General features: G+C 46.6%; 1 protein-coding gene across 3 annotated transcripts in view; it reads right to left on the reverse strand.

The window, feature by feature from the left end:
* The window catches only part of DSCAM (DS cell adhesion molecule), a 732,791-nt gene that overhangs the window by 89,746 nt on the left and 630,849 nt on the right, over positions 1 to 12,196 (reverse strand). For 2 of the 3 annotated variants that reach the window (XM_072807037.1, XM_072807038.1), the window contains exons 17-19: positions 10,253 to 10,493; positions 8,545 to 8,691; positions 2,167 to 2,322 (exon numbers count right to left, since the gene is read on the reverse strand). In XM_072807037.1, coding sequence (XP_072663138.1) covers positions 2,167 to 2,322; positions 8,545 to 8,691; positions 10,253 to 10,493 — 544 coding nt within the window. Of the gene's footprint in view, positions 1 to 2,166; positions 2,323 to 8,544; positions 8,692 to 10,252; positions 10,494 to 12,196 lie in introns of those variants that run through there. The other variant, XM_072807039.1, reaches the window with a different exon arrangement.

Here is a 12,196-nt window from a genome sequence, read left to right on the forward strand (position 1 = left end):
GAAACTGTTAAGACCTAAGGTGGGGTCATTCACCATCAGTGGCATCTCCATATATCATCAGCATTGGATAGGAAAGCAGAGAATAATTGATTGACAAATTAGACTTTAGGCCTCAGGGTCAAGTTTTGAGGGAGAACCCCAGGATTTCTAAAAGTGGAGGATTAATTAAAAATTGATCCCAAATCACCAGTCAATAAGCTGTGGAGAGCCTTCCCTTCTTAATGGATTTCTGTACATTCATCTGAAAACTGCAGGTGTCAAAATTTATGTTGCGGATCAATTTGCTCTTTAAATAATAATTCCAGTGACATTTGTGTTATTGCTTAGCAATGCAAAAGAATGTGCCACCCCCACTCTGAAGGAGTGGAGATCAAATAATCAAATATCTAGTGTCAGGAACCAACCCACTATGTGTCAAGTTAGGTGTTTGCACACATCACTTGACTTTTTATATCTTAACTCTGTGCAGTCTGATTATGATGGCACTTTTGTACGTGAGTTCAGTTCAGAGGTTAGGTAAGGTGCCCAAAGTACCCTGGGCAGCAAGTAACAGAGCCAGCATCTCGACATGGCTCGTTGTTTATGGCATTTTTAGAAACTAAATTATGACCACCTTCACTTAGGGCATAAATTTGTAGGTCTCTCCATACTTTTTAATGGCATTTCATTTTGCCTTTAGATTTCCCTAAATAGCCTAATTTCTTTGATCAGAATGGGCCGATACCTGCACATTCCTGGGAAGAATTAATTGTGTGTTCTGGAAAAGCTAAAGCCAATGAGGATGAATTTGTGTGCACCCTCAATGAAGCAAGAAGGGCTCCAGAGACAAGGAGAATAATGTGTGAGAGTAGATGGAAGAGACCGGTTGGGGGAGGAGGGAGGGCTGGGTCTGCAGAGGTGAGGGCAGAGAGTAGGATGGGACATAGTATGCTACGGGTGTCAGAGAAGCCTTGTCAGGGGTCAGATCTCTGAGCCTGGATCCCCAGCTTTGCTTCCAGAGGATGGATATGGGTGGAACCATTGTGTGTTTGGTACTCTGTGTAGTGAAGGAAGTTGCATAAGCAATGGGAGGTCATAAGAATGGGTAGCACTTCTCCCCACTGTGCTCTGCCCAGCTTCCTGGGAGCAGAATCCTAGAAAGAAGACAGAAGGTGTGGAGCCAAAATCTGCACAGAATTTAGGGGCACTGTTATCTCATCTCAACCCAATTTTGTATAATTCTGTGCTCTGATGTGGAGAGTCCCACATGGGTATCATTTAATACCAGTTGTTTAAGGTGGAGACGGCTTTTCTCACTTTGCTATATTTATCAGAACTTAAACTACTTTTTAAACAGGTTCAGGGAGGCAGGTGGGGGCATGGGGTGACTGGGTGATGGGCATTGAGGAGCACTGGGTGTGATACTATATGTTGGCAAATTGAACTTCAATAAAAAATATATATATAAAATGTAAAAAAAATTAACAGACTCAGATATGGCACCTCAGAGTTTCCCTTAGAATAATACAACACCTCCCCCCCCCAACACTTGCCATATAGTTTTTGCAGGTTTGGGAAATAGTCGTATAACCAAGTTGTACAACCATTTTGCTGACATGGCACAGCAAAAATTAATGGTCTGAACCAAAGTGAGCTGCAATTTAAAATGTTACTAAGTTGTTATGAATTCCTCTAAGAAATTTTAAAAAATCAACATGAAGCCCTCAAACTAAGGTGATTCTAAAGCTGGTGTAGAATAACACGACTTAGACCTTTAGGTAATTTTACAGTGGAGGATGGAACTACTCTGAGCCTATATACTGACAGCTGGAGTCACTGGGATTATTCTGATGGTAGGACGTGTGTTACACCTCTGCCATAAAAGGCATTTTCAGTTAAATAATACTCTGCCAAAAAAATTTTAAAAAGAAGAAAAATTCTGGGAGGGAGGATGGACGATGGATACATCGAGCGAAAGCAACATGGGGTAGATGGTCTCAGTTGTGCTGGAATATTTTGGGAGGACAGCAGATGGTTTGCCCGGAGCGAAGTCAAGGTCAGGCCGATGAAGGGACATCAGGCCCTAGGACCCGGCCCTCCCAACAATAGCTTCTGCCCCAGGTGCTGTTGCTCAGTGCGGCCCTGCATGTCCCCTGGCATCCGCCCCACACTTGCCCCGTCCCTCACCATCCTCTTTGGTCCGAGTGAAGATCTGCTCACTCCTGACGCCGTCCCCGGCGCGGGTGAAGGCCAGCACCTGGATGCTGTAGTTGGTGTACTTCTCCAGCCCGTCCAGCTCTAGAGAAGGCTGCGTCGTGGTGACATTTTTAATCTCGCCCAGTTCTGGAGGGAGGACAAGAGAACACGATCTGGTGACTGGCTGTGAGCACCCTGTGCCCGCTGTCCATCCCTGAGGCTCACTCTTCAGCCTCCACACCCTGAAGTCCCTCGAAGGGACTCATTCACACTGAATGGCCACAGGACACCGGGCAGAAGGTTGGTCTGAAAAGCAGAGCAATTCACTCCGAGTTAGGTGTGAAAACCCAACACCAACTACTGGGACCCAAGTCCCCCAGCCGCCAATCCAGCGTGCCCCCCACCACACACTCCGCTGCTGGACCCGGGGAGCTTGGGACTGCAGGGCTCATTCTGCGGTGCATTTCTTCCTTTTTTTTTTTTTTTAAAGGTTTTATTTATTTATTCATGAGAGACACACAGAGAGAGGCAGAGACACAGGCAGAGGGAGAAGCAGGGTCCCTGTGGGGAGCCTGATGCAGGACTTGATCCCATGACCCCGGGGTCACACTCTGAGCCAAAGGCAGATGCTCCGCCACTGAGCCAGCCAGGCATCCCTGCAGGTGCATCTTTAATTGCTGATCAAGAAATGACTGGAAGGAGCCAAGATGCCCATCAGCAGATGAATGGATAAAGAGGATGTGGTCTATATATAAAATATTACTCAGCCATCAGAAAGGATGAATACCTACCATTTACACCAATGTGGATAGGACTGGAGGATATTATGCTGAGTGAAATAAGTCAATCGGAGAAAGACAATTATCATATGGTTTCACTCATATGGGGACTATAAGAAATAGTGAAAGGGGTTATAAGGGAAAGGAGGGGAATTGAGTGGGCAAAATTAGAGGGAGGGGAAACATGAGAGACACCTAACTCTAGGAAACAAACAAAGGGATGCAGAAGGGGAGGTGGGTGGGAGGATGAGGTGACTGGGTGATCGGCACTGAGGGGGGCACTTGATGGGATGAGCACTGGGTGTTATAACCAACTGATGAATAACTGAAGACTACATCTGAAACTAATGATGTAGTATTTGTTGGCTAATTGAATTTAAATTAAAAAAAATGAAACTTCTGCAAGTTGAGTTTTGTTTTTCTGTTAAAAATAACAAACCCTAATGTCCGTGTATTTCTAAAGTACCTAGGCTCTTGGGTATCTGAACTGAGATGAGGTGGCTCAGCAAACTGCTCCTCTTACCTGGAGTGAACCCCCCCCCCCCCCAGCATCCTTGCTGAAGTGACATGCTGATGTGTCAGAAACTTGGCATTAGCTAAAAATGCTTCAATTTCTGGAGTGGGATCAGCTAATAATATTCAAAGACGGAATGTTATGCTCTCCCATCTTAGGCATATGAGACAGGGCAATTTGAGAAAACTTACAGTGAAGTGTTAAATGCCTCCATGGGTGTTCTGGATTTTGAAATGAGCCACCTACAGAGCAGCTGGAGCAGGAGAGAGAGGCATGAGGACTGCTCACCCCCGGGCACAACTATCCGCAGAGTGTTGACACTGCCTGCAAGCCTGTGTGCCCAGTTACTAAGGGGACTGACTGGGAGCAGGTCCAGGAGGGATTCCTCATTGGGTGGCTGGCTATAGTAAAGGCCACCTGTGCATACAGTTAGCGAGAGGTAGGGCTGTCTGTCAGCTTCTCTCCCTCTTGCCTTGGTACAGACAGCCACTTGCATGCTCACTTAAGGGTCAGCATCGTTCTGGGCTCAAATGCTAACTTATTTAACCAGCACACCAAGCCTACAGGCTTCAGGCAAGGAAGGTGGTCCCCAGAAGGTGTCTTTGGCCTGGGGTCAAAGGGTGAAGACTTTTTGGGGCCACAATTTGGAAGCCTCAAGAGATGGCTTTCGAAAGTAAAAACACATTTGCTCATGTGTGGGGTCGCTGCACGTTTAGAAGGTGGACAGTCATCAGGCCTGATGGGTTAGGAAGTCTCCCTTCTGAAGTGGGGGGGGGTCCACCACTGACCACCAGGGCTCTTTGCATTATATTATCTGCTTATGATGTTCATTTTCCTGAATAGATCTAATATGGATCAAGTGGATTAGGATAAAAAACTCAAGTGAAAATAGAAGAAATTTAAGTATAGATCTCAGCAAGATCTTCTCATATTTAGGAATTTCTACATTGGGTCAAAGATCACACACACACACACACGCACACCAGGGAAAACAGGGTTCCACAGGGCTGCGTGCCAGCAGCTAGTTATGATGCTTTGTCTAAATCATTTGACCTCTGGGGACTCTGGGTTTTTGCTTTTGTTTTTAAGTATTTATCTTTAAGAAGGGCCCAGAGATCTCTCCCTCCAGGAGAAAGTAGGCGCCAGTCCTTTGCTGCAGGAGGAAATGGTGCTGATTCATCAGGGCAGTTCCTGGATAAGACACAGTGATGAGGAAGAGGGTGGCTACAAGGGACAAAAAGAAGTGGACCATCCCCTCTGTTTAAAGAAAACAACAATCAACGCAGAAGAATTCCATCTACTCATGAAGCCCGATACGGATCAGAATGAACACTTGGATGTTTACTCATCTTGGGGTTCATATTGCTTTGATGAGCTGATTTATTCATGAACCAGGAATACCACTGGAGTCAGAACCCCCACTCATGATTACCCCCCAGAGCTTCCTGATGGTCCAGGCAGCTCTTGTGCACTCTGCTCTTACTGATGGAGGGGCATTTTCCTGGCTGGCAGATACTTGATGCTTAGCAGATATGGAGAAAATAGAAAAGAAAATAGAAAAATTATGACAAAAAGCCCAATCAAAACATCATGCTTCATTTGCCATTCTTTAGGGCTTTTTTTTTTTTTTTTATGGCTTAAGCAGGATTTCTATCATCTACCTTTTACAGCCTCCATGGGGTTATTAAAAAAAAAAAACAGGAACTAAAGAATGATGTTCAGTTGAAACCATGAATAAAATAATGTGAAATGAATATATAAAGTAAATTTAGACATATTACTTCTACTACAAATTTTTTAACTTTCTGTTTTGAAACAAATTATTTTACGTATTCATACCTTTCCTCATTCTCAAAGGGTCTCAAGGCAAAAAAGAGGGGTGCAAATGACATTTCTAAAGTACTGCCAACTGGCCCACCACCAAAGCAAACATCCAGTTAGCACTAAATGCTGACTCGCTTCAGAGGCACCGCGTCATCTTGGGGAAACACAGAAGAAATGATGAATAGTTCAGATTCAGATGGTGATGTGCCTTCAAAGTAGACAATAGTCTAGCAATCACGGATGAATGGCTTTGTCAGGCCTTGAAAAGTATTGACCTTTCAGATTATGATAAAATTCTCAGAAATTTCATCAAGATATTGTATGGTGAGCCTGCCCTATTAGCCACTTTTATAGACCCCATTAATAATGACAAAACGCTTTGCTACATACGTATTTGAGGCAATTGCTAATCATAGTGGTAGTAACAATCTGTGTCTCTCAGGCTGTGAGTGTGTGCCTGTGAAAGTGAGTGGATGTGCGTGTAGGGTTGTGTGTGACTCTGTGAGTGTGTGTGCCTATGAGTGTGCATGAGCAGATGTATGTGTGAGTCTGAGCATGTGTGTCTGTGAGAGTGACTGTATGCATGTGTGAGGGTTGTATGTGAATCTGGATGTGTATGCCTGTGAGTGTGTACCTATGAGCATGAGAGGATGCATGTGTGAGGGTTGTATATAAGTCTGTGAGCGTGAGGGGATGTATGTGTGAGGATTGTGTATAAGTCTGTGAGCCTGAGGGGATGTATGTGTGAGGGTTGTATGTGGATCTGTGAGCGTAAGGGGATGCATGTGTGATGGTTGTGTGTGGGTCTGTGAGCATGAGGGGATGTATGTGTAAAGGTTGTGTGTAAGTGTGAGCATGAGGGGATGCATGTGTGAAGGTTCTGTGTGGGTCTGTGAGCGTAAGGGGATGCATGTGTGAGGGTTGCATGTGGGTCTGTGAGCGTGAGGGGATTATGTGTGAGGGTGTGTGAGTCTGTGTGTGTGTGTCCTTGAATGCGTGTCTGAATGTGTGTGTGTGTCAGTGTGAGAGTGTATGTGTGGTGTTTTCTCGGGATCAGTGGGTCCAGTCCTTTACACAGTCACATGTTTTCCGTCGGTGGGAACCTCAGGGTGGCAGCCTGTGGAGTCTCCGTGGAAGCTTCCAGTAATCCCATGGAATTACCTGCTAATTCATACCTGTCACTTTTTATAAGTAGCAGGTGAGGCGAGAGCGTTCATAGCAGGCTTATGTCTCCACGGGTTTCTTTCTCACCGTTTAGAGACTACATGTAGGACTCCTGCACCAGGCATTAAGCACATCACTCGGATCTTCCTACAGTGAGCAGAGGATCTTTAGGAACTGTATGCATTTCTGAGCAGCCTTATGTGAAGACTTCCGTGTTTTTGAATATTCAAGTTTTTAAAGCTTTGAAAGCATCGAGTCCGAAGAACTGCATTAACCACGTTACCCTCCGTACAGCTCAGGTGTTGGTGGGCAGCATTAGCAAGTATGAGTGATGTGTGAAGGTACGGATGACACAGATGAGGAGCCGCCACTGGATTCGGGAAATATTTCCAACAAGAACAACAGAACAATTTCAGTGTCACGTTGCCTCTAGGTGAGTGAGCTAAGTAAGGTGTTTGGTTTCACCTCATTCAAGACGCGGAGGAGAAACCAGAATAAAACACACACGGTGATATAGCCTGGTATCGGGTCAATAAGAGGGACATTTTACCAATTTTCATTGCTGCAGTCTTTATGTCTCTGGGGTGTGTACAGGCTTTTTGGGGGCACAAGAGGGTGGAGCTGCCAAAGAATTGTCTATGTAGGTCTGTCCGTCTCTGGGGCTGGCTGTGCGTTATTGGGCTTGCGGCTCTACATTCACGTGATTGTCCCTCGCTCACTGGTCTCAAACACCCAAGAGGGCAGACGCTGCATCCTCTGTGTCCAGCATGAGCCCAGCACAGGGTAGGTGCTCAGTTAACGTGTCTGCCTCGGGTCAAGCCAGTGAATCTTTACAGAATGGCTCTAGTTGCTGGGTGCTGGGTGAGGAGCTACACTCAGCATCAAGAGGAACCAGGTCTGGTCCTCAGCCTTGAGAAGCAGGTGGAAGCCTCCAAAAACTGCTCTTTGTTTAGCAGATGAAGCTTATTTAGCTAAGTGTCTTTCTTCCTTTGTTCTGGCCATTATTAGAGCCCTATGTGTTCTGTTTACCTGGGTGGGGACAGCCACCTGCTTGGAGAGCAGACTCAAGTGGCCCGAACAGGGGTGGGACATACCTGGGCCTCTGGCTGTGTTTGCCCAAACTCAGAAGTGAGCATGCACCAGGAGGCCACATGCAGTCAGAGGGGTTGAAAGAAGGCCCAGGCGGGAGGTGAGGCACGGCCCCCAGAGCAGGGGTGGAGGAGGTACCTGGGGACAGGAAAGGGGGTGTGGGCTACGCAGGTGTTGGGATGCAGGCAGTGAGCCGACCTTCACAGCTTCCCTGTGCAGGCCGCAGTAGGGGGGGTGTTCCTATCCTGCTCACAGAGGGGGGCTCAGTCTGGTTCAGGAGCACCCACCACCTGAAAGGCATCACCACCCTCAGACACACTCTCCCTGAGAAACTTCTGGCCCTAATCTCTCCACGAACTGAGAGGATGACACTCTCACTCATTCTTGCCCAAACAGACAGAAAGATTTTGTCCTATAACTTGAAACAAACAAACAAACAGAGAAGCAAGAAGGAAGAAAGAGAAACAGAAAGAGGGGACGGAGGAGAACAAGACAGAAGGAGACAAAACAGAGGGTCTGGGATTGAATGGCTCCTCTCGAGGAATAACAATACTCCTGGCGAGGTGCTCCTGAACCCTCTCATGGGTCAACTCCAGGGACTGAGCAAGTTTCCCTGCTGAGTTTTATCAGGAAATTGGAAGAGGTCAACCTTTTAGGATACACATCACATAGAACTTTCTAGATCTTGGTGTGGCCTGCAGAGGCTCTGCATAGATACTCCTCTAGGAAAGCACATCTATGCCTACATATCTCAAATGCCACCCCTCTCCGATGCCTCAAATTGCTTTTTTGAGGATACATGATGCTTCAAGCAGCTGAATACACCTGTGAGCACATAACATGACAGGTAAGAAGAGAGAGACATGGGGAGAGTGGGCAATTGTCCATTGATAAAGATGTGCCCTCCACACCCTGAAACCCATATTAGGAGCGGGGCTCTGCTAATCCCACCAGGCATCCTTTGGGGCAAACTCACATGCCTTGTTTTCATCCTCTTACCTCCATCCATCAGGTTGGCCCAGTAAATGACTCTGAACCCCTGGAGAATTCCATTCAAGGCTTCCTTGGAAAGCGTGGACCAGGATATGGATATGCTCTCTGGCGATGTTGCTATGGCTTGGACATTTTCAGGGGGGTAACTCGGCACTGAAATTAAATAATTAGAGTCTGTAATAACTGCGGGTGGTTTAAGTGGCAAAGCAATACCGAATAGGCAATATCAGTTTAACACGTCGATATGCAAGCAAAAGAAAAAAGTCATACTCAATCCACAAAATTAGGGAGAAAAGGTGAGTTCCACTTCCCTATACAAATAGTATGATAACTCTATAAGGTAACATGAGTTTGCACATCTGTCCTAGTCTCTCTTTCCAGTTTAACTGGCTCATGTTGAAGAAGGCTGTCCCGGGACTGAGTGGAGAACACTTCTGATCTCAGGGCAGGCGTAAAAGGCCTTTACCACTCTTGTGACTGTTGGAAGTTACATTTGCTTTATGGAGGACTATGCCCTCTGTATTTCGTGCTATCCGGCACATAAATCGGAAGCCTAGCTATTGAAAGGTGTTGAAAAGCAGACACGAAGTTGTAGCTTACTCACCACCCCCACCCCGGTCAGCCCCTCTTGCAAAACTGTCACCCTCTGCTGGAGGAAAGAGAGCAAATGGGCACAATGGGGGCTGCTTGTTTTTCACATCGAGTTTATGCAGATCTTGAATGCTGGGGCTCAGAGAAGAGACCAAATAACAGCAGAACCACACACACCAATGAAGAATGAGCACTGAGGTGAAAACCAAGGCAGATGTGATCATGATGGCAGAGATCATGATGCTGGACAGAAAACCCAGTGTTCAGGTTTCTGGTTTTCTAAGGCTTCTCTCCCTGTAAAAATGGTCACAGATTATGGAGGCAAGTCACCCTGTGCCCCCTCAAACCTATGATCACCTGGCTAACGGCACACGAGGTCATTGTGGTGCAAACTGGCTGCCTTAAAATCTACACGCAGTGCTGCAATGAAGCAGGTATCTTATCTCTGCCCCTAACGTGGGGTCTCTGGACACAGGGCTCTCCTTTGCTTTTCAAGCACAGGATCCTGCACGTCATGGGAGAAGGTGAATTAATTCCTCGTGGTCACTAGGCGGCGCTCGGTCACTGTGAGATTTGCTCCAGGAAACCTGCTCATTCCTTGCTCTTCTCCAGAGTGCTTGAAAATAGAAAGCATTGGAAAGAAAGGAAGGATGGAAGGAAGGAAAAAAGGAAAAAAGGAAGGAAGGAAGGAAGGAAGGAAGGAAGGAAGGAAGGAAGGAAGGAAGGAAGGAAGGAAGGAAGGAAGGGAGGAAAGGTTGGTTCTCCTCCTTAACATGATTTGGAGAAATTCTTAGAAAATCAGATTTCCACATTCTGGTCAGGCTTCTGCAGTCCTAGGGAGAGACTTGGATGCACTCGGAGAAAAGCCCAAATCTCGTGCTTGGAATAAATGAGATGCTGCAGAGGGAACGGATTTGGGCTTTGCAATCAAGCTCTGTCAAAGGCGAGGCCCACTCTGTGCAGCCGGCGAGGGAATTAAGACACACTTTCCTGGAACCCCCATCCCCCAGGCCTGGCACTTTTGTCACTGCACAGCCAGCACGAGCCAGGCTGTGGGGGGCCAGAGGGACATCAGCAAACCTCTGAGGAAGGAGAGGCGCGAGCGGCGGCCACCAGAACCTACCATCCTCGAGGGTGGTGGTGATGATTTCCTGAGAAGAAGGTCCCGTCCCGGCCCGGTTGCAGGCCTGCACCACCAGGCCGTACTGGGTGAACTTATTGAGGTTGTCGAGGGTGTAGATCTCACTGTCCCCAGTGGTGTCAATACTGATAATGTTGAATTGGAAGTTGCCCCCAGTGCTGTACTCGCGGTAACCTATTTGGTAGCCACGGATAATCCCATTTTGCAAATGTTTCTTGGGAGCCTAAGGAGGAAAAGAAAAGCAGACAGTAAGGAATTCTCGAGCAACACCAGGACGGGAAGCAGCACCCACTGCCTCTCAGGGAAGCAGAATAAAGTGAGATGGTCATGGAAATAGTAGCAGGAGGTGTCCTAGTGGGCGTAGAGTCAGGGCTGCTAGCCATGAACCCAGGCACAGCTTGCTGTTGGCCAGGTGCTCTCCCTTGGGAAGACTGAAACACCGGGGGCATTCATGTTGCCTCAGGGACACCGGCCATCATCCAGGGACACTGCTCTTCACACCTCACCAGCAAAATCTCCTGAGTTAGAGCTACTCTGCCAGCTTGTTCGAGGTGAGGGGGGAGCAGGAATGATTTTTTACAAAAGGGTCCCTGCCCTTGTGGAGCTTACACTCTAATGGAACGTTCCAGAATAGAGTTGTTTCCAGTTGAAAGCTGCATGTGGAAGGAGTCTGCCACTGACATGAAGGCAGAAATGATTTTGGAATCATTTCATGGTGATCTAAATGGGGCAGGGGTGAGGCTATAGTCAGCTGCTCTCTGCTAAGGACAAAGGGTCTTCTCAGTCAAAGACAGAATACTTTAGCCGGTATCTTGGACTTTTAAAAGAAACTTTTCAAGTATAACACAGCAGCAATGCTCTAAAGTTAATAAATGTTTTGTAGACTTTCAGGCAGTCAAGAGGTATGTGTGTGTGCAAGTGTGAATGCATGAGTGTGTTATGGCTGTGTGCGAGTGCATGTATGTATGTGTGTGAGCAAGTGTGTTGTGTCTGTGCATTTGTGAGTACATGTGCAGATGTGTATGTGTGTGTTATGTCTGTGACATGGGTGTATGTGTGTGAGCAAGTGTGTATGTGTGTTCTGTCTCTGTGTGCATGTGTGTGAGTACATATATATGTATGTGTGTAATGTGTTATGTCTGTGTGTGCATTTGTGAGTACATGTGTATATGTATATGAGTGTGTGAGCATGTGTATATGTGTGTCGTATCTGTGTGCATGTGTGTATGTGAGTGTATGAACATGTGTATGTGTGTTGTGTCTGTGTGTATGTGACTGAGCAAGTGTGCATGTGTGAATACGTGTGTATGTGTGTATGAGCACGTGTATATGTGTGCTGTCTGTGTGTGCATGTGTGTAATACGTGAGTGGGTGAGCAAGTGTGCATAGGTCTTATGTCTGTGTGTGGATGTGTGAGTACATGAGTGTATGTATGCAAGTGTGCATGTGTTACGTCTGTGTGTGCATGTGTATGAGTACGTGAGTGTATGTATGCAAGTGTGCATGTGTGTTACATCTGTGTGTGCATGTGTGTGAGTACATGAGTGTACTATGCAAGTGTGCATGTGTGTTACATCCGTGTGTGCATGTGTGTGAGCATGTGAGTGTACGTATGCAAGTGTGCATGTGTGTTATGTCTGTGTGCATGTGTGCGAGTATGTGAGTGTATGTATGCAAGTGTGCATGTGTGTTACATCTGTGTGTGCATGTGTGTGAGTACGTGAGTGTATGTATGCACGTGTGCATGTGAGTACGTGAGTATATGTATGCAAGTGTGCATGTGTGTTATGTCTGTGTGCATGTGTGCGAGTATGTGAGTATATGTATGCAAGTGTGCATGTGTGTTACGTCTGTGTGTGCATGTGTGTGAGTATGTGAGTGTATGTATGCAAGTGTGCATGTGAGTACGTGAGTATATGTATGCAA

This window comes from Canis lupus, chromosome 30 (genome assembly GCF_048164855.1).
Source record: "Canis lupus baileyi chromosome 30, mCanLup2.hap1, whole genome shotgun sequence".
Taxonomy (NCBI): domain Eukaryota; kingdom Metazoa; phylum Chordata; class Mammalia; order Carnivora; family Canidae; genus Canis; species Canis lupus.